We start from the raw sequence: 26,391 nt of genomic DNA on the forward strand, positions 1-26,391 counted from the left end.
GTAGAGAAATAGCCATGTCAAGTGCACAGGAGAGGAGCACTTGCTGGGTCACCGGGTGGGTCTCCTAATCCGCTGTTTGTAAGGTGCCTGGCGGGGAAGAGTGCTTTGCCATCCATTATCACACATGATCCTCGTCTTATCTCGACACGGAGGACAGGGATTTGTATTTTAACCTCTCTCCTTATAGATAAGGAAGCTCAGATTCAGAGAGATTGTGTGACTCTGTGGCTGAGGTTCCTGCCTTCAGAACACGGAGAGCAGGGGTTCAAAGCCCGGGCCTCCTTATTCTCAATCCCACGTTCTTTCTAGAACATTCTGGGGCATTCTGTGAGTCCTGGCAGATGGTCAGCATTTGGCACAGAGGCACAGATTCCTGGTGTGTAGACACCCATTCCCGGTAGGAGGCACCTGCACCCGTTTTCTTTAAGCCTCCCCTCTGAGGGATGCCTCCTGTCCTTTGCTGTAGTCCCCTGTGGAGCCTAGTAAGGGGCCAGTTCTTCTCTCAGGGCCCTCGGAGGAGACTGAGTCGTGGAATGTCAGGGTGCCTCCCCTGCCACTTGCCCCCCGGGTTAGATGTCAGACATGTCAGGTCACCTCCTGGAGCTCCCTCCGGGGTGTGGCCGCTGACCCTGCCTGTTAGAATTCTGGGGGAAGGGATGTGCTCCCCTCTGTGCAGTTCCTTCTGCAGGAGGTGATGGCCCTGCCTGTCCTTGGACAGGAAAAGGGACATAGAAAAGCTGCGCTTTGATCCTCAAAAAGAAGGCAGCTCTTCTCTGCTGAGGGTGACACCCCTGGGGAGAAGCGAAGTACCCCCCAGGCCCAGCCTGCAGTGTGACAGGCACACAGAGGAGCACGCCACCCCACGGGCGCAGTCCCACGAATGGCCGTCACTCGTCGGGCGGCACCCAGGGCCATGACGTTAGTCCTCCCTCGTGCCTGGCTCCTCTGTCCCTGCTCAGGGCTGTCCTGACTGCGGTCAGCAGAGCCTGGCCAGCAGCGGAGGGCCTCGCCCGGCAGGGGAGTCTCTCGGGAGCTGAGGTGAGGTCATATGGAGGGCTTGGTGACAACGATGGCCCCAAGGACTTGGGAGCCCACAGGCTGTTTGGCAGATGAGGAAATGGAGGCTGAAGGAGCCGTGGGAACCGCCCGGGATCCACGGTGGGAAGGAGGGCCGGGTGCTCGGCTCCACCCTGGCCACGTCTCCAGCCACGCTCACTGCCCTCTCCCTGGGTTCCAGATTGGCCACCGGGATTTTGATGTGGAGAAGCGTCTTCGGAGGGACCTGAAGAGGACTCATGCCCTTCTGTCAGACGTCCAGCTTCTTCTGGCCACCATGGAGGACAGCAAGACCTCTGTCAGCAAGGAGGAGCTGGAGAAGGTGCACAGCCAGGTGGGCGTCACGGTCCCCTCCAGAGTGAGGCAGGGGACGCTGCTGCTACCAGGGGAGGGTGGCAGGAGCGGGGTCAGGGCACCAACTTCCAGCCTCCACAGACCTGCAGGGATGTGGGGACGTCACGGGCTGGGGAAGTCGCGTGGCAGTGGTCGGTGTGTGGGGGGTGGCTTATGAGGAACTGAGGGGTCCTGTTCCCTTCTGTGCCTGCACTGAGATTATGGCCGTGTGTGTGTGAGTGTGGGTGGGTGTCTGCGTGTGTGTTCATGAATGAAAACCAACTCGGTGACGTCGATCACGTTATCTGTGGGACCACTGGCTGCCATCACCTGGGGCCACCCGGGTACTAGGTCCTCTTTCCTTGTCTAGTGGAATTCTCAGGACAGCTAAGTGTGGTGAGGATCGTCAAGTGAGGTGACGGGTGACCAAGAGGTGAGATGACTCGCCCACAGTTACATAGCTAGAGAGTGGCAGGGCCAGGATTTGAACCCAGATCTCCAGGCTCCTCTGTTCCTGGCTGCCTCAGAGCTGTTGCATTAGACCTGAGGGTGGATGGGAGGTGAGGCCAGGGCAGGAGTTGGTGACCTCGGCAGCCATGATGAGTGTGGCCCAAGGCGGGTGGCTGGTGCTAGAGGTGAGCAGATCCTGCAAGGGGGTGTGAGCTTTGAGGAGGTCTCAGAGTCTAATGGTGTCTCAGGGACTCAGGGCTTGCCACCAGTCCCCAGGGGGAGCTTCAAACCAGCAAGGCTCTGAGCCCTGCTGGAAATGTGTTTGTCTCTTGGTGACATCCCAGGAGCCCCGAGTCGCCCTTGGATAAGCCATCTGGTCGAGCCCCGGTAGGTTCACCTCCTTCCTCTCCTCCTCCTCCTCCTCCTCCTCCTCCTCCTCCTCCTCCTCTGGATTCTGTCATCTGGCCTTATCTGTCCTCATGGCCAAGACCTTCTTCATAGTCACACAATATCCCTGAGAACTCTGCACCGACTCCCCAACAAAACTGTAAGCTTCCTGAGGGGCAGGAACTTTGTTCGTCATCTCTGATGGTACCTGCCCAGTCCTTTGCACATCAAAAATGGGCTTCTCTTGTGATCTGTTGGCTGTTCTCCTTGTTTTGTAGATGAGGAAACTGAGGGTCAGAGAGGCCCAAGGTCACGCAGCCAGTCAGAGGCAGAGCATGTCTGGAACCCACACCTCCTAACTCCAGGCCTAACGCTCCTCTCTCCTCTTTCTGGAAAACAAGCTCATGACAGTCAGCGGGTCCCCTGATGGCAGCAGACAGCATCAGGAGCAGCAGAGTCGAGCACCAGGGGTGGAAACCGAGGTCCCAGAGCTTCTCCTGTTCCTTCTGCCCCCGTCTCTGTTTCTCTGTAGAGTGGACCATTGGCAGAGCTTAGTCACTGAACTGGAGCTTTAAAAAATCCCTATTCGGGCTCCACTCAGATCTCACCAGTTTCTCCATTAACACCCTTTTCCTGCCCCGGGACCCAGGCCAGGCCGCGGCACGGCATTTAGTGGTCACCCCTGACCGTTCTGCTCTGGGACCGCGTCCTGGCCTTGCCTCGGTCTTCCTGCCCTGGGCAGCGTGGGGCAGCACTGCCCGGGGTCTGCGGTCTGGCCTTGCGCTCTGCTTCCTCAGGCTGCGATGGCTTGTGTGCATCTGGGGAAAGACCCGGGAAACGAGCTGCTCTGGAACATTCCGGGTCCTTCCATCCCGAGAGTCTGCGTCTTAGCTGTCCCCTCCTCCAGTGCTTCTGTCCTGGTGACCCACTGTCCTGGCTGGTCCAGGACTTTCCTGGCTTCAGAGCTGAACGTCCCGTGTCCTGAGCCAGCCCCAGCCCCTGGCACACGGGGCATCTAGCCATTTCTGTCACCTGGGCCAGCCGTGGCCCCTAAGTTAACTGTCATGAGACCCCCCGGGAAAGGGGAGTTCGGATCGTGTCCATTTTACAGTCGGGAACATTTGCCCCGAGGTGGCAGTTGCTGTGGGCAGGGTAACGGCAGGAGGGGGCAGAGCTGGGGTCAGACCCAGCCCGTGACATGAGGAGCAGGACCTGGGGTGGCCCTGCCTCTCGCCATCTTCCGTACTCGACCACCAAGGGAGCCCCCCAGGGAGGCAGAGATGCCACAGCGGGGTCCCTGCAGCCCCTGGGGGAGAGGGCCCTGTGCCCAGTGGACCTGCCATCAAAGTGCTCCCGTCGCCATGGCAACCCGCGTCCCCTCCCCCACAGGTGGCGCTCTCTCAGGGGAACAGGGCGGTTCTGTTTCTTTTCCTTTTTCCCCCCCTTTTAAACGTATTCATGAGGACCCTCCCTCTGCGGGGCTGAAATGTGTGTTCTTGGGAAATAGTGGATTTCACGAAGGCGCCTGGAGCCCAATCAAAGGGCTTCATTCTTCTGAAAGTTCTTCTTGCCATCCCCCCGCATCCGCTCCCATCAAAGGAAGCCCACAGCTCTGGCTCGCCGTCACCGTTGTCATGGAGATCGTCTGAAGGATGGGATCGCGTGGACCAGAGGTCATCCCACAGTCCCTTTGGCTCCCAGCACACGTGTCCCCAAGGCCAGAGTCAGAGCTAATCAAATAAAGTGGCGATGACATTGGGCGACGCTGCTTCTCTGCCCTGACGCCGGCGATTGTCCTGTGCCTGAGGCTGCCCCGCCAGGGCAGGAGCGCAGACTGTGGGGGAAGGGACGGGGCCGAGAAATGCTCATATCCATCCACGGGGTGTCGAATGGCGCCCGCTGGGGGTCACCTGATAGCTGGGTACGGGTCAGGTGGGTCCCGAGGCAGCTGTGGTGTCCAGCTTCATGAATGGACGTCTGACCACAGACCCTCCAGCACGGGTGGGAATACATGGGCCAATCCTGCACCATTACTGGGTGAGACAGGAAATGCTCAAGGTCCTGGGGTACGGAAGGGCGGGGGTCTCCTTTACCTCTGGGGGTGGGGTCAGCCCACCACCTGGGGAGGAAGAACAGGCAGGGCCTGGAAGGGTTTGGCTTTTAACCCCGGATTGATGGAGCAGAGTATGACGGAATCCCATCCATGTTTTAGGGGCTCTCTCTTCTGGGTCCAGAATAGGTTTAAGGGGGGAAAGTGGTACTCTTAAGAGGCTAGTGCTCCCTCCCAGGCCAGAGGAAATGGTCGCCTGGTCCAGGGGACTTTGGTGACATGGCAAAAAAGGAGACACTCAGGACTCATTCAGATTGATGGAATTCCCAGGTCAAGTTTGGCTGGCAACCTTAAGCGTGTTATTTCAGATAGTCCTGGCCATAGCCCTGTGAGGTGGACACTCCTCTATTTGACCCTTTTTACTCTCAAGGGGGGCAGGCTCAGAGAGGCTGAGGACTTTACCCAAGGACACACAGCCAGATGTGTCTGCAGGCCCTGAATGTCAGCAGCTCTTATCCTTGCAATTTGGTCTGCCTGCCCTGGGTCCTATTAACATTTATTGAGTTCCTACTGAGTTCTGGGCTTTTACCTTGGTGTCTCAGGGGCTCTCACTCTTGGCCACACATCAGAGAACTAAAGCACTAATTTGAAAACCACCAATTTCTGGATCCAATTACCTAGATCCCCAATAACCTAGATCCCCTTTTTTTTGCATGAAGTCCAGGTTGGGACCCAGGATCTACATTCTCAAACAACCGTATAGGGAGACTCTGGTGCTATTCTTAGGATGAGCATTTGGGCCCCGTAGCTTCCTGTATCCACAAATGCCCTTTGAGTCTGGCAGCAATAGGTCCATTTTGCAGATGAGAAACTTATTAGCAAGGTTATGTCTGTGTGACAGATCTGAGTTGTACTCAGGTTAAAATTCAGCGAATTTTGAGACAGGAGAACTGCATTTGCTGCTCAGTGTCCTGGATGCTGGCGGGCCTGGTGGGGAACGCGGCAGGGGCGGCAGAAGCCTGGGTGGTGCAGAACCAGGGGTGGCTTATCGCTCAGCCCTGGGGGAGGGAGCTCCACACCCCTCCAGACGTGCTCTTTGCCCTGGATGGAGTGGGCCCAGGCTGCAGAGGAAGAGAGGTGATGCCAGCCAGAGGCAAACTCAGCCTGGAACAAGTCAGGGGTGGAGCTCTATCGGAGGAACATTGGGTTTAACTAAAAGGAAGTTCTTAACTTTGCTTTGGAGAGGAGCTAGTAACTCGGGCTGTCCCTACGGACGGACGCACTGCTGTTAGGGAAGGTGCACAGTCCAGAAGGGGCCTTGGTGCAGAGGGTAGCAGGGAAGCCCATTCCATCCGGCACAGCATTGCTCAGGCAGGAGGTGCTCAGGAGGCGTGGGGACTGCTGGTGTCAGAAGTTGCAGCCAGTTCATGGATGGCTTAGTGAGCTGGCTAAGGAACTTGAACTTCATCTCCAAAATATTAGGAAGCCATAGGAAAGTATTGATCAGAGGAGGAAATGACTGGACCAACTTTAAAACACAAAACAATAACAACAAAAACATAAGACAACAACAACACAAAGAAACCCAAATGGCAGGATTCCAGACTCCAGCCAGCACCAGAGCCTGAACATGCAGAAGATCAGGCTCTATCAGTGTCACAAGAAGTTTCTGGTACAGCATCTTCTCTCCTTATGGACAGGTGCCCCTGAGCTGCCATCCCCACACCTAGTACCCTAAGAGAATCCCTCAGCTCTTTCCACCCCATGTTCCTCCATTGGAAACCTCCAACATATTCCTATGAAGCCTCAGAGCCTCCTGGTGGAGCTCAGAGGACCCCAGAAGGCTTGGAGCACAGTGGCCCACCTCCTGGGTTCAGAGCCTGCCTCTGCTTTTATGAAATCTGTGACCTTGGCGATTTGAAGAGCCAATTCCTTACCTAATAAGGGAGCATGATACTCCCAGCTGAGTGGATTGCTGTCGAGGACAGGAGGCCATGGATTTGAAAGCCTGAGGTAAATGGAAAATTCCAAGACAGCACTTTACATGGGATCAGCCTTCACTGCCTGCCTGGGCTGCTTCCTGTGTAGGCTGTTGCAAGACGTGGATTTCTGGGCCCACAATTTGATGTGGCCTCCTGCAATCCGTAGGCAAGGTGCGTGTGGGGGGCTCCAACAGCACCTGTTCTCTCCGAGCCAATTATTAATCAATTCCCACGGAACGTTGCCACTGGAAACAAACTAATCTGGAGACAGAAACAATCCCAGCAACCCAGATATATAATTGAGATAATCGCTGCGCATAAATAACATCTGTGAGCAGCAGGTGCCGGCACCTGGCTCCAACGGAAAGGGGAAGACAGGGCGTGGCTGGTGGCTTGGGTATTTTCCTGTTGTTTTGTTCCCATTGATTCAAGACATTGACCTTTATCTCTTCCCCAAGAGGAACGTGTTATTTGCTTTTTGTTAAGTGGAGAAAGGTCTCACTGCTCCTGCATTATTGACTCAGTGTTCTTGCTGGGGACTGTGTGTGCCCCTTCCTGCTGAGAGCAGAGTGGTGGCTGCCAGACCTCAGTCACCGCAGCCCCTAAAGTGCTCTGAAATCCACCCGCTATGGTTCTCCTGTCCTCATTAGAGGCCACCTGTGTGTGTCTCTCTCTCACTTGGATTTCTCTTAAGTCCTGCTGGCCTGGGATCCTGTCTGAGCCATCTCTCTTCCATGGGATCTTTGGAGACAGAATAGATTTCTTTGTTTGCTTTGGCACCCACCAGGAATTGAACCCAGAGCCTCCCGCATGCTAGACAAGCGCTCCACCATTCAGTTACCTTCCCAGACCAAGAATTTTAAAATCTAAATACAAACTTGGCTCTTTGTGTTCAAGAAACAGAAGTAACCTGGGGCACACCTATGATCCCAGAGGTTTGGGAGACTGAGGCAGGAGGATCCCATGTTAGAGGCCAGCCTCAGCAACTTGGGGAGGTCCTTGGGAACTTCCTGAGCCCCTGGATCAAAATTAAAAAGGACTGGGGATTTGGGGATGTGGCTCAGTATGCCTCTTCCCCCCAAAAAAGAAAAAAAGAAACATAAATGACTCTCCATTGACTTCCCCCAAAAGTCCAGGTGTTTTAACTTGAGCCTTCCAAGATGTGCGGCTCAGCCCCTACCCTTCTGGCCCCCGTCACTGGCTGACAGTGGCTTCCCCTCTCCAAGCTGCATCCCCCTGGCTCAGGTCTCTGAGGATTTACCCTCTGAAGTCCAGTGTGGGCATCTGGTCTTGGGACCACCTCCGACCCCCAGGGCTGGCTAGGGAATCTGCACTCTCCTGCCGCACCCCAGGTTGCTCCTTAGCGTCTCCCACAGTCACCACTCCAGAGGCAGGGCCTGGACAAGCACATGTGGACAGACTTCTCACAGAAGTGGGGCTGGGACTTGAACCCAGGGTGGCCACACTGTGGGAGATGAACCCAGTGCCTCCAGGTGGCCCACTGCCATCCCTGGCCCTGCACCCCTCCCAGAAGCCCTGGGGCCCCGGGGGACCCTCCACTTGGGGGCTCCTTCAGGCCTGTGCGTCTTCCGGGCTGTGAATTCCTGGCTGAGATCAGCCCACAGTCTGAGGCCACCGCCCACTCAGTGCCCAGAAGACGGATCACCCAGGATCCATCCCTGGCTCCCTAATGGGGACATTTGTCACCGCCTGTCACCCAAGCTTCCATGAGGCATGGGAAGTAATTAATAAGCTCTGAATGATGCCCCTGGTGATGTCTTTTGTGTGACTGGGCACCTGGGGACCGCGTCCCCCCCAGCCAGCCTCCTCAGAACAGGTGGCCCTGCTCCAGGTTTTGTTGGAAGAGACTTTGTGTTTTATTTTGAAAGATGATGTTGGAGTGGATCGATTCCATATTAACATGACCCCCTGCCGCCGCGGATAAAGACCCGTCGTAATCGGTTCAAAGCGCGGTGGTTACTGGGCCTTGTCCGCCCCACAAATATTGACACTTTCAAGGCTGGGGTGGATGAAGCGTGAAGAAGAGCGTTTCATGAAAGGTCCGCTGTTGTTCCATATGGTCAGGGCTGCCTGTCACTTAAGCCCTGGGTGATGCCACCAGAGGGAGAACCTGAGTACCGACTGTTGACTCTCGAGGGCCACCGCGTAAGGTCTAGGACCCTCTCTCTGCGGGATGCTTTCCCTGGTGACATTTGCCATGTGGTATTTTTAAATCCCCTGAGCTGTTCAAAGAGACCAGAGACCTGGATGGAAGGGCCCTCCTCACCTCTCTCCTGGAGTCTGGCCTCCTCCCCTGCGGCCAGCCAGCCCCGGGCACATTTCACCCAGGTCTTCACGGTGGGCAGATGGCCTCGTGGGGGAGAAAGATGCTATTCATCAGTTTGTGGTTGGCGTCGGTGTGACGAGAATTTCAATGCCGGTGCTGAATGGAAAGGAGGCGGGTGTGGGGAGACGGTGACTGGGACCAGCAGGGGCACAGAGGCCTGTGTCACCGGGCTGAGGGACGACCTGGGAACCGCAGGGGTTTGGAGTCTCACTTTCTCGAATCAGGACTTGGTCAAATCACGACCTTCTCGATTACTGTTTTGTTGTTTATAAAAAGATGAGGCTGATTTCTTCCCTGCAGGGCTGTTGGGGGCCACAGCAAATATGAGTATCAAGAAGTCCAGTGGCTGCAGCAGTCCATGCCTGTAACTCGGGAGATGGGGGAGGCTGAGGCTGGAGGACCACAAGTTTGAGGCCAGGCTCAGCAACTCAGTGAGGCCCTGTCTCAAAAATAAGAATAAAAAGGGCTGGGGTTTTATCTCAGGGGTACAGCACCCTGGGGGACCAAAACACAAAAAACAAATAAAAATCCCCAAACACAGAGTCTGACACAGTGAGGGTTGAAATCTCTGTCCTTCTTCCCACCATGTAGAAATTTGGGAACGGGGACCATTTACCCCGCCATGAGTAGGGATCTGTTCACAGAATAGGTAAGCCACAAACGATGGCTTCTCTATCACCAAGTTTCAGATGGAACTACTTTGATCTGACGTTTTGGCAGAGCAGCATCAACAGACACTGTCACCAGAGGATTTGAGCCCTCGCGTCAGACAGAGTGCAGACATTCCCTCCAGGGTGGGGCTCACCTTCCTCTGCCTGGATCCTGGGTTCTAGCAACCTCGTTCAGACCGGCTTGAGTAGAAAAGGGGAAGGTATCAGCAGAAATATCTGAAAAGCTCAGAGGCTGCGTTGCCTTCAGGCTTGGCCGGATCCAGCTGTTCCAATCATGTCGTCAAAAATGTGTCTCCGGCCACCTCTTGGCTCAGTCCCTCAATGCCAGCTTGTGTTCGGAGGTAGGCTTTTTTTTCTTGGTGGCTAGGGCACCCAGGGACTCCCCAGCCTTCCCTCCTGCTTTAGAAAGAGAAGGCTTTGCTTCCCAGCAAACCCCACAGTGTTGGCCATGATGCTACCCCAGATCCCACCACTAGGGGCACTCTGATTGGCTGGGCCAGCTCACATGCCCTTCTCTGGGCGTGGCCTGGGGTCAGCAGGACAGAAACACGTGGGTGTCTGGGGGAGGGACATTCCTCACCAGGAAGGTGGGGTGCTGCTGTTAAAAGAAGGGGGGCTGGGTTGCAGAGCTCCCCTGAAGGGCACCAGTGTGGCCCTACACTTTCAGAGGGAGAGTAAAGGTTCAGAGGGGAGCCTGGTGGCCAGGTTGCCTGGGGTCATATCCCAGTTCTGCCGGTTATTTGGGTCCAGATTAGTGCCTGGTGCAAAGTTAGAGCTCTTCCTCACCATCTGTGTGCTTGGCCTCCCCTAACGTGTGCAGTGCACAACTGGTACACCTGTCCTCGGCAGTTCTGCTCAATGATTGTAAACCGTTTTCTCACCCATTTTGTGGATGGGAAAAAACCTAAGGTCAGAGAGGCCGAGAAACTGACTTAGATAGGCTCATCAGTAGAGGGCTAGGGCTGGAACCAGATTCTGCATGATCTCTGGGTTCTTCCTAATCTTCATGAAAAGATATCCAAAGTCTTTGCTATCCAGAGTCCCCCTCATGGTAGAGGAGGAGGCCATGTTGAAAAATGCAGTGCGACCTCCTCTTCTCCCTTCTTCTGGTGCCAGATGATGTTTGTCTCTTCTTGCCCTTGGACTCCCGGCTCCCAGGACCTTGGCCTCTTCCCAGGAGTCCGGGCCTCACCGAGTGTCTCCTGCCCTCGCTGAGCAAGGCTCGGTGGCTGCGAGAGATCGGGAAGAATGTCCCAATAGCCGCGGTGTAGGGAATGGGCACTATGCCCACTTTCAGGAGGACAGCACCCAACCTGGTCCCCACGGCTGCCTTCGGGAATCAGAGAAGACCTGGGAGGGACTCGCTGGTTCCATTCGTGGCCCTACAAGGACCCGATCAGCAAGAGGGACGTCCCAGCTGATTTTGTGCTTCCCAGCCACGTGCTGGGCCGCGTCCTGCCAACTTCACAAACACAAAATTGGGAAGAGAAGGACAAAGCTGTGGCCCCGCAGGGCAGTCACTCCAGCTGTGCTCTGAGGTCCCCTGGGTCCTGCCCACCACCAGGTGGGGGACGTGCCAGTCTGGGGTCTTCCCCTCACCTGAGCCTCTGCACCGCGTCATGACTTTCCAGTGAAGCCGGGCGGCCTGGCGGGCAGGTTGTGCTGGGGACTTGGAGCTGACAGGGACTGGGCCAGCTGTCACCTTGTCCACATGCCAGGCTGGCTGCCAGGGACTGAGGGAGGGGGATGGTGGCTCTTCCCCGAGCCCCTTGGCCACGGCTGCCTCTGTTCCTCGGCTACCCGACGGCTCCCGCAGGGGCCCCCCAGGACTGGGCTTCAATGTCCAGCCAGCGTCGCAGTCGCCGGACTGATGGTGGCCCTCCTGACCAGCTCGCTACCCGGCTCCGTAAACCACATCCCACAGCCGCAGGAGCGGAGTCTCGCCCAGGGCTGCTCTGGCCCCGCTGTCCTGGTGACAGGAGCCAAGCAGCTGGGCTTCTTCCTGCTCCTGAGGGTGTGACAGATGGGAGCCCTGAGAGTAGCGTGAAGGTGGCCTGAGCAGAGCCCGGGAGGCCCCGCTGGGGAAGCTGTGGCGCTGCCCACGTGGATGGCATGAAGTCCAGACCCCCTGATGCAGCTATCTCAGGGTCAGCCACCCCCTCCACTCATCCCAGGTGGGCAGGAGCTTAGGACCACCTCAAGGTGGTCACTGTCCCAGCTGTGACCTTGGCGGCTGCATTTCTTCATCTCTAAAATGTTACTGAGTCCCCTCCCTTCTCTGGGGACTCAGTAACAGTAATGGCAATAGCTGTCACCAGGGTCTTCTTTTGGGGGGGTACAGGGATTGAACTCAGGGGCACTCACCACGGAGCCCCATCCCCAGCCCTGTTCTGTGTCTTACTTAGAGACAGGGTCTCACTGAGTGGCTTAGGGCCTCACTGTTGTTGAGGCTGCTGTGAACCCGCGATCCTCCTGCCTCAGCCTCCTGAGCTCATATGATGTGCTGGGACCTGGCAGGTCGGGCTCCAGAGCCCAAGCTTTAGTGGCACGTAGGACAGAACGGGGCCCCATCATTGCCTGTCTGTGGTGGCCTTCTTTCTCTCTCCTCTGCAATGTACTTGTGCATGTCTGGAAGGTTCCAGAAAAGCTGCAGGATTCCACAGAGTGACGTGTGGGTGCCACCCGGCTATTCAAACCCCGAGCCACTCCTTCTGCAGCCCCTGCCCTGGTCCAGACCCGGGGACAGCCTGAGCAGCTCCCACGGGACCCACAGACCCCCCTGAGCGGCTGTCCCTGCCGCGGGGCCTGCTGGGCCGTCCGTCCATCCTCCCTGGGGACAGTGGAGCAAGGGCCAGAGGAAGGAAGCGTACAGACCACCTGGGAGGCGGGGGTGGAACAGGGCCTGAGTGCCCCGGGCTCTGGGGACTCTGGGATCGTGCAGATGGAACTCTGTTAGCTGTGTGACCTCATCCCCGACGGCCCACCTGCCGCGCCTGGACCCCCCCATTCCAATGCAGATTCTGCCATTTCTTCTCCCTCCCACCCTCTCCACCCGGTTGGAGCAGCCCCACCATCCCCTGCTGGAGGACCGCAGCAGCAGCCACACCAGGGTGCCCGGTTCTCCTCCCACCAAAGCTCTCAGCCAGCACAGAGAGGCAGTGCCGCCTACCTCCTTAGACACCATCGACAACTTCCCTAAAGTCACATGTAAGCTTTCTGGTTCGGTTCACACGCCTCCCCATTGTGACCCCTGTGTGCATCTTCATTGCACCCTCCTCTGCACTCTCTGTACAGCTGTCCAGTCCCACTGGCAATCTCTCTGTTTTCTCAAGGCTATATCTGTTCCTGGATCTGCCTCAGGGCCTTTGCACCTGCAGTCGCCCCCATGAAGGAACGGTTCTTTCTGTGTCTCTGTGTCCTTTAGGTCATGGCTTTAAGGCTCTTCCTGACTGTGGCCCCCAACTCCAGGAGAGGCTCGCTTTGCCCCTCCTGCCTGCAGCGGAGCCTTCCTTCCCGCCTCCCAGGCCTGTCCAGGCGTCTCCTGGGGAAGACATTTCCTTTGTCTCTTACGCTCTAGCGATGCCAGTTACCTTCCTAGAAGACATCGTTCTCCGTCTCGATCCCCATCACTGTGGGAAATGAGCCCCAGGTCTGCTCGGAGCAGAATGTGCTGTGGTCACAGCCTTCAAGGGGCAGTGGCTTTGTGGGCTGTGGCTCCTGATCACGGACAGGGCTGGACCTCAAGGTGCCACCTCTGAGAGCTGCAGGAGCTGGGCAGGGGCTCGGGGGGGATCCGGGTCCAGACCCCGCCCAGCCCCACCGCTCCAGCCGCCCCTCACCTGGAAACAGAGTGTTTGCAGGGTGGCCCTCACAGACCACCCGAGGGTGGAGAGCAGGCGAGTGAGGCCTGTAGCACTCAGTCCCCTTGACATCTGGTCACTGCTGAACAGTCAGGAAGGTCCCTTTGATTGGAAGGAGGTGAACGTATTCCTGGGGGGGGGGCTCCTCTCAGGGAAGGCCCCTCTGGCTCAGCCAGGTGTCTTTGCACAGCCTCTGTTGTGACGTTCCCTTGGGTAGTTAACAGGGGCCCCCACCCAGTGGCCGCAGGGACTGGAGATAAGCATGCCACCTCACCAGGACTCTCCATATGGTCTTGCCTTCTTATCGCCACCTTAACACCATTAATCCCCTTGGAGACGGTGGCCTGGTGTGTTAAGTGTGCTGCTCTGGGAAACATTTGTCTTGTCTCTGTTCCTTAGAGCTGTGTGGCTTTGGGCCAAGCTATGGCCCTCTCTGAGCCCCAAGTGTTTTCCTTAGGTAGTTCTCTAAGATTGTTTTCTGTTCTGAGAATCTGGAGTTCAGGAGTCAAGGAGTCAGTTGCAGAGTGGACGTAGTGTTTGTGTGCAGATATGGGTTTCTCCACGGGAACACACCTGACTCGTACCTGTCTTGAAGACCCTGCTTTGCCGTTGGGCACAGGGATGAGGAAGAAAAGGGCGAGAAGGAATGTCCATTTAGCCGATGGCTCTGAGCCTTGGGGAATCTAGTGTGGGCTGTGAACCTGGCAGAGAGCTCTCGTGCAGAACATTTTGCTTTTAAAAAGAAATTCACAGCCAGGTGCAGTGGTGCACACCTGTCATCCCAGTGGCTCAGGAGGCTGAGGCAGGAGGATCATGAATTCAAGGCCAGCCTCAGCAACAGTGAGGCCCTAAGCAGCTCAGTGAGACCCTGTCTCTAAATAAAATGCAAAACAGGGCTGGGGATGGGGCTCAGTGGTGGAGGGCCCTGAGTTCAATCCTCAGTACCTCCCACCCCAAAACGAACTTTACAGACCCCCTTTTAATCCTGAACCTGGTGAAGAAACTGTCCTGGGCAGGTTCCCGCTGACTGCCAGGGCACCTCCTCCAGGACACCTCCCAGTACCCCAGTACCTTCATTCCCAGTACCCCATGCCCGCTGCCTGTGGTCCCCAGGGGGTGGCCACTGCCCATCCCTGCCTGTGTCCCCACGGGAGGGCAGGGGCCTGCTGGTCGCATGCCTGGCCCTGCTGGTCGCATGCCTGTGTGTGTGGCAGACCCCTGCTGGGTGGGACTGAGTCCCAGCCCCCGTCACTGCAGGGGTCACACAGCTCCTTTCTCGGCATGGAGACGGGAGGGTGAACGTCCGGGGGGGGGGGGGGGGGGGGGGGGGGGGCTGCCCAGGGGCTGGGCTGCGGGGCTGGGGCAGGACCTTTGACGGCTCCTCTCCCCCTCCCCCCGCCTGGTGCAGCTGGAGCAGAGTGAGGCCAAGTGCGAGGACGCCCTGAAGACCCAGAAGGCGTTGACAACGGACCTGGAGAACATGCACAGCGAGCTGGAGAACATGACCCGGAGCAAGAGCCTGGTACTGTCCCCCTGCAGCCTGAGAGCATAGGAGGGGCAGGGGCACCTAGAGTGGACCTATTGGGTGGCACCTGGGAGGGATGGGCATTCATTGTAGACCTACTGGGTGCTCAGCTCTGTAAGAGGGGCAGGGGCACTTAGTGTAGACCTACAAGGTGCTCGGCACTTTGACTGCAGGCATCCTACTGTGCGCAGAGATTCATTATGGCTAAGGGTATCTAGGGGGTCAACTGTGCGCTCCACCTGCGAAGGTGTGCAGGGAGACACGTGGGCCTACTGTGTGCTCATACTGTGACGGTGCATCCAATATGAGCCTGTGGTTCGCTCAGCACCCTGAGTGCGAGCTTTTATCATGAGCCCATGGGGTGCTCAGCACTGTGGGTGGTTCTCAGGCATTTGCTGCAGTCCCACTGTGTACTTGCCACCATGAGAGGACTCGGTCCTTATGGTGTGCTATTTCATGTGTTCCCCAATAAAGTAGAGACCAGGACATCTTTTTACTACTGTGAAGAGAGCCCTTTATTGTGCACCTACTGTGTGCTCACCACTGAATGGGGAGAAGTGAGCACACACTGTGGGTCTAGTCTGCTGGGATGGGTGTGCTTTTCCACATCCCTGTCTGCACAGGGGGTGTTGGGTTCATTTAAATTTATATTCGGGGAGTAAAAAGCCTCATGTTTGTGCAGAGCTGGGGATTTATAGGCAGAAGCTTATCTCTTGGTCCTGTTGGCTCTTTCACCCTATATATATTTTTTTGCACTAAATTAAGAAGAACTTGCCCACAAACACATGTACGTACACACAGGGATGCGCTTACACCCACACACACATACACATAGTCACTAGACACACATCTCAAATCAATGCCCCCACGGGTAAAATACACAATCATACCTGTCCATCTACCTAATAGGCATTTATTGAGCACCTACTATGTACATGAGGCCTGGTGCTTAGTGCTGGAGATGCACCTGTGAACAGAACCAAGTCCCGGTCCTGAGGGAGATCACAGGTGGCACTTACACACACAGCAATCGCATGGAAATGTGCCTGTGTAGACTCTGGGGGAGGGGCTGTCACAGGCCTCAGTCTATTTACCATGTAGACGACACACAGTCACCTGAATGCCCAATGTGTGTGCACCCCTCTACACACACCCACACACACCCACACACACCCACAGAGTGGCAGCACCAAGCATTGGCACCCACTGTCAAGGGAGTGACCCTCGTGCGCACCACGGGCAGGCACCCTCTGCCCTCCAGCTCTGCCCCCTCACCGCCCGGCCTGGCCCTCAGGTGGACGAGCAGCTGAACCGGCTGCAGTTGGAGAAGGCGGGCCTCCTGAAGCGCATCGACGAGGACCAGGATGACCTGAACGCGCTTGTACAGAAGCACAAGGACCTGATCGCTCAGGTGCCAGGGCTCCGGGGGCAGGGCGGGGCGGGACACGTGCTGGGGGGCCACTTCCTGGTCCTAGGATCCTGCAGGACAGAGAGGATCTGTAAGTGCCGTGTGCCCTGCGGGAGGGGGACGTCCCCTCTGTGCAGTGCGCGCACCCCTGGAGGACCTCAACCAGGAGGAGTTCCGCTTGGTCACATCTGCCCACTCCCCCACCCCTCTGTCCACCCATCCGTCATGCACCTGGCCACCCAGTATCCACCCATCTGTCCATTTTCCCGTCCACCCTGTTGTAGTCACTGCTGTGACTAAAAGTCCCGACCAGAACAGTGTAGAGGAGGAAGGTTTATTGAGGGCTCGTGGTTCAGAGGTCTCAGTCCAGGGACAGCAGGTTCCACTCCTCGGGCTCGAGGTGAGGCAGGGCATCGTGGAGGGAGAGGGTGGCCGAGGAGAGCAGCTCACGTGGGGACCAGGAGGCAGACAGACTCCACCCTCCAGATTCCAAATTCATACCCAAGAGTCACACCCCCAACGCCACCCCCTCCAGCCTCCCACCTCCTCCAGTTACCACTCGGCTATCCCATCAGGGGACTGGTTCCCTGGGTCAAGACTCCACGCCCAATCATGTCTCCTCTGACCTTCTGGCATTGGCTCACGTGAACTTTGGAGGGACACCTCACATAACACACCCATTCTGTCATCCACCTACCCACCTGTCCCTCCATCTGCCCACCCAGTCACCCATCCATCCACCTCCCTGATCATCCCTCCATCCCTCATCCCTCCATCCATCCACCCTTCCCTCCATCCATCCATTCTTCCTCCCACTTACCCGTTCACCTACCTGTCTAACTATCAGCTATTGTCTGTCTCTCTGTCTGTCCGTCCACCTGCCTATCTAATATTCACTGAGGACTGGTTCTGGGTCAGGCACCATGAGGCACACCATGTGTCGTTCCCAGTTTCGTGGGCTGGACAGACTGTACCATATAATCACCCAGAGCCAAGGGGAGACTTTTAAACCAAGCAGAGAATCTAGAAAGGAAGTAAACATGGTTCTATGAATCCTGACCTAAGTGGGGCTCAGGGGGTCACCCTGAGGAGGTGGCACTTGGATGATGAGATTGGGATGGGACAGTGGGGTGTGGGCAATGTTCTAGGCAGAGTGAATAACGCATGCAAAGGGCCTGTGGTGAGCATTTGAGGAGATGTCAGGTGGCCCGCGAGTTCTGGAACGTGGCCCAGGTAAGCTCCGCAGGCCAGGAGGGGAGGGCCAGTGAGGGTCTCAGAGGTGTGATGTTTGGGCTTTATTTGGGGGGTGATGAAGATCATTGGCAAACATTTTAGGGGCAAATGCAGTTGGAGAGAACCTGATAGGGTGTCACCGCAACTGTCAGCTCCACGGGGACAGGGCTGTGCTCTGCCTTGTCCAGCCCTGTATCCAGCTGAGCTCAGAACAGTGCCTGGCAGGGAATAGGTTAAGTAAATAGCCACTGAATGAGTGAAAGCTGCTGTTCAGGGGAGAGGCCACTGTGGCTTGTACCAGGCAAGTGGGTGGCCAGGAGCACTGGACTCGGGAGCCACTCAGGAGACACAGCGGCAGCAGAGAGCAACACAGGAGCTTGGGGTGGAGGGGTGTGGGGAGGAATCCCCTGCAGATTCTGATCTGCGCAACTGAGGAACAGCTCCTCCCACAGCAGTGGGCATCCTGCTCCCATGTCCCTCCAGAGGAGACCCGGGGAGAGCACCACCCAGGTTTTGTCTAAGAAGCTCTCTGCTAAGCAGGAATAACAAAAATACTCAGTGTGCACACCTGTCATCTCAGGGGCTCAGGAGGCTGAGGCAGGAGGATCACAAGTTCAAAGCCAGCCTCAGCCACAGTGAGGCCCTAAGCAGCTCAGTGAGACCCTGTCTCTAAATAAAATACAGAATAGGGCTGGGGATGGGGCTCAGTGGTCGAGGGCCCCTGAGTTCAATCCCTGGTACCAAAGAAGAAAGAGAGAAAGAAAGAAAGAAAAAAAATTCTGAGTGCTGTCACCAAGAGTTTAACAACCACAACATCCTCTGTGTCGATGAATCACTCACTTTTGTCTAAAATGGAAGTTTATTTGTTCAATTTAAATAGCAGCTCCTGCATATTCCCATTACAGATTATTTAGATAATAAACCTACATTATTTTCGCGGCAGTGAAGAGCTGTCTTGGCCTCAGGAATCCTTCTCCTTGGAGGTACACAGCTCAGTCACCGGCTGTCCTTTTAAAGGGTCTTTATTCTCCACCACCTCCTTTAACCTCTGAGGGCCCAAAGAGACGCGATCACCCCATCTCACGGATGAGGAGACTGAGGTGCAGAGGGGCCCTGGCTTGCCAAGGCCATGTCCAGGTCCAGCTTCCATTACCCGGCCCTGTCCCTGGGGATCTGCTCCTCAGGCCAGGGCCAGCTCATTCCCGTCTGGGCTCCCTGGGGTGAATCATAACGTTCCGGACAGTGGACCAAAACTCAGGCTGAGCCAACTGGAGGACTCGGGAGACCCTGAGATGAAGGGTGTGGGAGGATGTGAGAGGTGACTGTGGGGCAGTGACGATGGCGCCTCTGTGGATGGGAGAAGGGATTCTCGGGGCTGGGTGCCCAGGAAGCCCCAGGGCCTCACGGCCACATTTTATTTGTGTCTCACCAGTCGGCTGCGGACATTGGTCAGATCCAAGAGCTACAGCAGGAGCTGGAGGAAGCCAAGAAGGAGAAGCACAAGCTTCAGGAACAAGTGTGTGACGGGAGCCGCCACGTTGGGCAGGAGGGCAGGGTCCCCGGGCCCGGGCTCCACAGGCCCCGGGCTCCACCCCTGGGCCGGCCACTCACTGATTCATGGACTGATTCGTTTCCTCACTCCCTCCAGTTGTGGGCCAGTGACTTGAGAACAATCCAGGAGACAGACAGACAGACACATGCACACACTCATATCCCTTTTCCCAAGATGCCGCACACAATGAGGCGCATTCACCAGATTTTCATACAGGATTCTGTCCTGTTGAGAAACGGCTCCACGGGGAAGGGGTTGGTCAGTGCAAGACAGGGCCATGGCCCTTCGTGGTCCCTCCAGAGTCCCCTGCTCTCTGTCGTTACCTGGTGGGTTGCTCTCTCCACGAGATTTTCAAAGTCCTTCCAGAACCATTGCATGTGCCTGCTTAGAATGACCGTCAGGGTGACCAGGTTTCAAGCAAATGTCCCTGGGCTCTGAGTAGCAACAAGCACAACAAAAATTGTAGCTGCACTAGCCACCGGCTGGTACTCACTGAATGAATGCTCAGTCCCCACAGTGAAGATGAAGAGACTGAGGTTCAAAGAAGGGCACTAGATGGTTCACCCAGCTGGAAAATGGCGGGGCCAGGGCTGAATCTTGTTGCTTGTGGACTAGTTTCACTCCCTTATTATGCCAGGGGAGGAAGCATAAGAAAGACTGAACAAAAGTCTTGTTTGGGTTCTGAAGTCACAGAAAGCATCTCCTCCCAGCACCTGACACCCAGGGGTGTCAACAGGGGCCCTCTGATCGGGACCCAGGGGTTCTAACTCGTAGTCATTCCCCGTGTGGCACTTGAGTAAAGAAGGAGGTGGGCCCTGGGGCTGGGACCTGCGCGTACCTGTGTCCTGGGACTTGGGGCCAACAGGTGACCAGTGGACCCCTCTGTGCCTCAGCTGCAGGTGGCGGAGATGCGCGTCCAGTACCTGGAGCAGTCCACCGTGGACCGCGCGATCGTCAGCAGGCAGGAGGCAGCCATCTGTGACCTGGAGAACAAGACGGAGTTTCAGAAAGTGCAGATTAAGAGACTTGAGGTACTGGTGACATGTCAGCAGGGCTTGGGCCTGAGCCTCTGGGGCTTGGAGGGAGCCCAGCCACCCCCACCCGCCCGGCTAGCTGCTCAGGAGCCTGGGCTGGACAGACATGACAGATCCACCTCCTCTCCCCTCCCCTCCCTTTTCTTCTCTGTACATTCCCACCACCCACCTGGCCATCCACCCACCCATCTCCACCCATCATCACGGTCTGTCATCCACCTCCCGCCATTTTTATTTCCTCTGCTCACTCTTCTCTTTTATTCAGACCCCAACTCCTCTGCTGCCCACCTTTCTATTCACTGATTCGGTTCTTCCCATGCCCTCATCCACTTACCTGCCCAACACTCCCCCTGAACAGAAACTCATCTTGCACCCAAGGAGTGCTCGCTCCTGTGTTGGGTGCCCAGGGGATGGACGTGGGGAGCCTAGAGCTCTGCAGGAGATGCCCAGGGTGACCTGTATTCCGGGGAGGAGGCTGTGAGGTTGAGAGAACAGGGATTTTTTCTAAAAAGAAAAGCTAGAGAATCAGGGAGACTTCCAGGAGGAGACGGCATTGATGCTGGACCTTGAAATGCAGGCAAAAATGTGATGGTCTGGGATGGGGTTCACTGATGACCTTCACGTTGACCTTGAGCCGAGAGCTCAGGTGTGTGTTTGCCTTCTAGAGTAAAAGGGAGGGGAAGAAAAATTAGAAGCGGGGATGGGTAGATGGACCAGTGATGGAGATGAAGATAAAGAGACACAGGAAGAGAGAGATGGAAATGGGTGGGGAAATGAATGGCTCTGTAGGCCAAGGACATGGGACACTTACAGAGGACATCACCATTGTGGACATACTCTCACTTCAGCCAGTCTGCTTGATGCTGCCCTGGGGGGCAGTCAGAATAGGCCTCGTCCAAAGAGGAAGAACAGGCCAGAAAGGGCAAGTGACCAGAGAGTCCGGGAGGGTGTAGATTGACAGCTGACCTTCACCCCACCCTGGGCCGGCTCCCTGGGGTAGGACAGAGCATCATCCTCACAGAGCCCAGCTGCACTCCTCATCCTGAAACATTTTCCCAACTCCCCTAGGGGAATCCAGGCTCTAATAAGGCTGCCGAGGGTGGAGACAGAGAGACATTTTTCTTGGCCTTGACCCTCAGTGGTTCTCCAAATGGCTCAAGGGATCCCTCAAGGCGCAATTGTCTCTGCGGATCATCATGAAACTTCGATGGGCTGTGTGTTACATGATGACCTGCACCATGTTGCACTGTTATCTGTTTTAAAATTCAAATACAGTCAAGTAAGAGCCAAAAAACCAACACCCTGGTCCAGTGGTGTCCAAGCTCATCCCTGACCACCGCCATCGTTATTTGAATCGAGCAGAACCCCAGGTCCCTGCTGCAGAGAGACAGGGCGGACCCTGGGGACACATTTTGAGAACCACTGTTCCTCCGTACACCCCTTGCTGCTCTCTGAAATTGCTGCTAAACTCCCTTTGAAAGATGAAGAGGAGCTGGAGGGCGAAGCTCCCCTTCAGGCTGTTATTCAGCGTCTGCTCTGAAGCCTGTTTTCCCCCATCTGTGGCTCTGGAGAAGGGGCTCAGAGCTCTCAGCAGGGGCTTGAAATATTCATGCGGGGCCCTGCTTATGTCAACAGGGTGTGTTTGCCCATCAGGATCGATTGGTTCCAGGCTTGTTGGCCGCCTAATGAATTCTGCAGAACAGCTTTTGGATTTGTTTTCTGTAGCCCAAAGCACTTTTTTCTCCATTGTTTTATTTTGTCATCTTAGAGTTTTGTCCCCAGAAATGTAAAAATATCCATATTAGGGCTGAGGCTCATCAAAGACAACCGGATCAAAGGCACTTGTTTTATAAATCTAGAATCCAAAACCCACAATTCAGAAGGGATTTGGACCCCCCAGGATAGTTCTCTCTTCAAAGCACCAGTCCACCTCCCAGAACTTAGGATGAAGGAGGGCTGCCATAAACATCGACCCTTCTCAACCTTTCCAACCCTTGTCCAGCACACCCTCTGTGCCAGGAATTGGCTAAGCCTTCTTCACTTTATGAGCTGGATCCCAGCAACACAGGGGGAAAATCATCATTATCCCTCAGAAAGGTTCAGTAATCTGCCCAAGGTCACACAGCCAGGAAGAGGTAGCAGAGGGATTCAAACTCAGAGCATCAAGGGCATCAGTGTTTCACTGCCTCTCAGAATAGCAGTTACCATTTTCTGTTTTCAAAGGAAATTCCTCATTTTTGATTCAGAAATCAGGATTCTCCTGATGACTCTAGGCAAACACTCAGACTCATCTTGCTCTAAGACCCGCACCTCTGGCTCCAAGCAGGGGTGTGCTCTCTGCCCCTCCCTCTCAGGTCCTGGTGATCAGACTTCGGGACAGCCTGATCAAGATGGGCGAGGACCTGTCGCAGGCCCAGGCCTCGGAGTCCAAGCAGCGGGAGAGCAGCCAGTACTACCAGCGGCGCCTGGAGGAGCTGAAGGCAGACATGGAGGAGCTGGTGCAGCGGGAGGCGGAGGCCAGCAGGAGGTGCATGGAGCTGGTGAGTCATGTCGCCACACTGGCCCTTCGATGACTGAGGGTTTGGGCTCCCGAGAGCCCTCCTTTGCTGGGACAGGGAAGGCCTTCCTCCTGGAGACCTAAGGGCTTGCCTCCGGGACCTTTGGAGCCCACTTGGAGAAACAGGAGGGGATGGGCTGGGAAAGGCGCTGCCATTGGCTACAAACCATGGGGGCGTGGCCAAAGCGGACCAATGGCATTTGTGCTGCTGGAGGGCCCTGAAGCGCAGGCGCACTCGGACCCAAGCTTTCTGGGACAGGGTGGCCTCAAGCAAAGGGGAGGGAACCCGCGTTTTCAATGTCGGTCTTTTGCTGTGTCTTAGTGTCCTTTGTGTCTTGTACTCCTCCAACAACCCTGTGGGGTCAGAATTTCTACCCCCATTTTACAAATGAGGAAACTGAGGCTTCAAAGAGGTGAGATAACAGTCTCAGGCCTCATCTGTGAAGTTATTTCTGAGCTATTAACAGTAACGACAGATATAAGAATAATGATAAAAGTCACCAAGTATTAATCATTTGCTGCATGCTGGGTGAACCGTTCCTTGTCTGAATCCTATCAGAACTGTTAACGTAGGTGCCATTATGTTTTACGATACGAAGATGAGTAAACTGAGGCACAGGGACATCAACTTGTCAAATGGAAGCTCAGAGTGGCGCGTTAACTTGCCCAAGGTCACACGTGAACATAGATTTGAATCCAAGTCAGCCCAACTCTGTAGTGTATGATTTTACCCACTAGGTCGTGCTTTGACCCCAGTGTGATCCAAAGAACATTTTAAGATTTGTTCTCTGCCTGTGGGATGGTTTCTGTGTCACTCAGTGTGTTTTGTTTTAAGAACAGGAATCGGAGACCATCTGAGTGTCTGCTCTGTCTTTTCCCTTTGAGGACAGACATCTCTAAGCCACCTTATTTATGCTTCTTGTGATGGGCAGGGGAGGTGGGGAAGGAGTATCTGGCATCCCTTTGCCTAGCACCCCAGAGCCTTCGCCAGTACCACCTATGACCTCCTCAGTGTTGGTCCCAGAGGTCTCTAAGTGCCATCGTTGTGGCAGGAACTAGTCCTTCTACAGCAAATGTGTTTCCTGGGTCACTGTCCCCCATAGCCAGTTGTCCCCTTCAGCTTACCCTTCACAAGCCAGCTGCCTGGCTTTTGTTGGCTTGGGGGTGGGGCAGACAAGGTGCTGGACAGAGACTGAGTTCCCAGACACAGTGCAGGCCCATGACTGGCAGGTCCTCCACTGCCCTGGCCCTGGGAGACAGAAAGGCTCTTTCCTCCAATTGACAGGGTAACTTCCTCATTAACAGTCCTGCTTCCAATGCAGCCAGTCCCCCTCCTGCAAGCTGTGGCTGGGAGGAGAGAACAGCCAGCCTTTCTCTTCTGATGTCTTCTTTAACTAGCCAGGCACGCGGGCAAGGCAGATCAAACAGTGGTTCTCTTTCCCTGTCCCTGGCGGTCTTTTTCTCTTTCTCCCCTCCCTTCCCCCATCCCTTTCGCTGTCCTCCTCATCCCTATTTTCTTCCTCTCCTCCCTGTCCCCATGTCTGGGAACATATTCAGATCTTCAAAACCCCTAAAATACTGAGATTCTGCAGATGTACCTCTCACAGATGTTGCTGCTTGGTTCCAGATCATTGCAATAAATTCAATATTGCAATGAAGGCACATGAGCTTTTTGGTTTCTCAGTGCATCTAGGTTATGTTTATACTACATCATAGTAGATTAATATGCAGCCAGGTGTGGTGGTGCAGGCCAGTAATCCCAGCGGCTTGGGAGGCTAAGGCAGGAGGATCTTGAGTTCAAAGCCAGCCTCAGTAACTGGAAGGTGCTAAGCAACTCAGTGAGACCCTGTCTCTAAATAAAATACAAAATAGGGCTGGGGATGGGGCTCAGTGGTCAAGTACCCTTGAGTTCAATCCCTGCCCTGGTACCCACCCTAAAAAATATAATAGCATTGTATCTAAAAAAAGGTAGATGCCTTACTTAAAAATGCTTTATGACTAAAAAATGCTCATGATCATCTGTACAATGGACTATAGTCCTTGCGGGGTGGACAGCAACCTTCACTGTGAATAAAGCCGCCTGCACAGTGTAGTAAACCAAGGTGAGCCAGCACAGCCCCCACCTGTGATTCATAACAGAAGCAAAACAAACCTTAAGACACAAAGCGTTTGCATGTAGAACTGCTTCTTTCTTTGTTTTCTGATTGTAAGACTCTGGGTAAGCTTATGGAGGCTGGCTTCTCTATTTCTATGCACCTGTGGTCAGGGGTTACGTTAGGTTCCCCTGAGTGTCCTAAGAGATGACCACAAACTGGCATAAAGTGACAGATGTACATTCTTGCGTAGTTCTGGAGGCCACAGTCTGAAACTGCGTGTTGGCGGGCGCTACCCTCACTCCACAGGCTCCAGAGGGGACTGTACCTTGCCCTCCCCGGGTTCTCTCAGCTCCAGGTAGCACGGCCCCACTCTCTGCCTTCACACGACCTTCCCCTCTGAGTACATGAGTCTCAAATATCCTTCCACCATGTTCTTATAAGGGCAGCTGTAATTGGATTTAGGGTGCAACCTAAGTTGAGGTTGCTCTCGTCTGGAGGTCCTTACTGGAATGATAGCTACAAAACAGCCCTTTTTGGAATAAACTCATCTTCACAGATCCTGGGTGGACATATCTCATGGGAGATCACCCTTGAACTTGCTCCAGGAGAGGAAGGCATGTCCTGTTGGTACCCTAAAGGCACTAGCACATGCTGTGGTTTCCCTGATGTGCTCGGGGAGAACAGGGGTCAAAGGGACAATGTTATGCTAGCAGCCTCTTCCTGACGGTGGATGTCACCAACTCACCAACCTATTTGCCTCAAGGATGTCCTTTAGGCCCTGGAAAATTATGGCTGGGAGGAAAGAAGGTCCTGTTTGCTTGTCTTCTTAGTGAGTCCATTCCACCTATGTCTACTAGGCACCAATTATGGGCGTGGCCTAGGATAGGCATTGGAGCAGGGGTGGGAATCCTAAGGTGCTTGCAGTGTAGACGTGCACGTGCAATATGGACAGACAAGGTTTGGTGGAAGTTAAATGCCCAATGTCATTTGAAGACCATTCTTGTCACCAAGGCCTCCCCCAGAGGCCTGGCATTCTCGATTCTTGGAAGTGCAGCCCCATCCATTCAGCTTCACGTGCACGTCCACGCCACCCACTGACCTTCCCCCGTCCTCAGCAGCTTCTCGGTGCCACATAGACTCTTACAAACCTCACCAAAACCCAGCTGGGAAGTCAGAGTTCTGGTTCTTTTCTTCATGCATATGAAGCCCTAATTTTTACTATGGGTCAAGCCCTGTGGTGGATGTTGGGGACCCCACAAGGAGCAGCCTGTGTGGGGGTGATATGGAACTCCACGGGAAGATCAAATCCAGGCCATTGCTAGTGAACCTCATACCAATAAGAGCTTTCTCTGTAATGGGAACTCAGCTTTTGCAGGCAGAACTGGAAGCTGTGCACTGTGATTTGGGAAATTCTTGGAAAACCTGCTGGTGCGGAATCTCTCCCCCATGCCCACTGTCACCACCCAAATCCATTCCTTTTTCTTTTCTTTTCTTTTTTTTTTTTTTTGAGGGAAGTACTGAGGATTGAACTCAGGGGCCCTCGACCACTGAGCTTCATCCTCAGCCCTATTTCGTATTTTATTTAGAGACAGGGCCTCACTGAGCTGCTTAGGTCCTCACTGTTGCGGAGGCTGGCTTAGAACTCACGATCCTCCTGCCTCAGCCTCCTCAGCTGCTGGGATTATAGGCATGCACCACCATACCCTGCTCAGATCCATTTCTTAGGGTAAAGGGTTACCTTCTCTGCCTCCTCCTCCTTCTTTTTTTTAATTCAAGTCTCCCTGGAAGGGCCGAAGACATTTCCTAACTGTGCAGCCCAGATACGCGTTTATTCACTCCGTCAACAAACA

General features: G+C 55.1%; 1 protein-coding gene across 5 annotated transcripts in view; it reads left to right on the forward strand.

Annotated features, from left to right (window-relative positions):
* The window catches only part of MYO18B (myosin XVIIIB), a 220,050-nt gene that overhangs the window by 140,132 nt on the left and 53,527 nt on the right, over positions 1-26,391 (forward strand). For all 5 annotated transcript variants that reach the window (XM_081282762.1, XM_081282764.1, XM_081282765.1 and 2 more), the window contains exons 34-39: positions 1,238-1,390; positions 14,545-14,658; positions 15,956-16,072; positions 18,735-18,818; positions 19,748-19,885; positions 22,243-22,428. In XM_081282762.1, coding sequence (XP_081138888.1) covers positions 1,238-1,390; positions 14,545-14,658; positions 15,956-16,072; positions 18,735-18,818; positions 19,748-19,885; positions 22,243-22,428 — 792 coding nt within the window. The remainder of the gene's footprint in view (positions 1-1,237; positions 1,391-14,544; positions 14,659-15,955; positions 16,073-18,734; positions 18,819-19,747; positions 19,886-22,242; positions 22,429-26,391) is intronic.

Source organism: Spermophilus citellus, assembly GCF_964194105.1.
Source record: "Spermophilus citellus genome assembly, chromosome: 3".
Classification (NCBI taxonomy): Eukaryota; Metazoa; Chordata; class Mammalia; order Rodentia; family Sciuridae; genus Spermophilus; species Spermophilus citellus.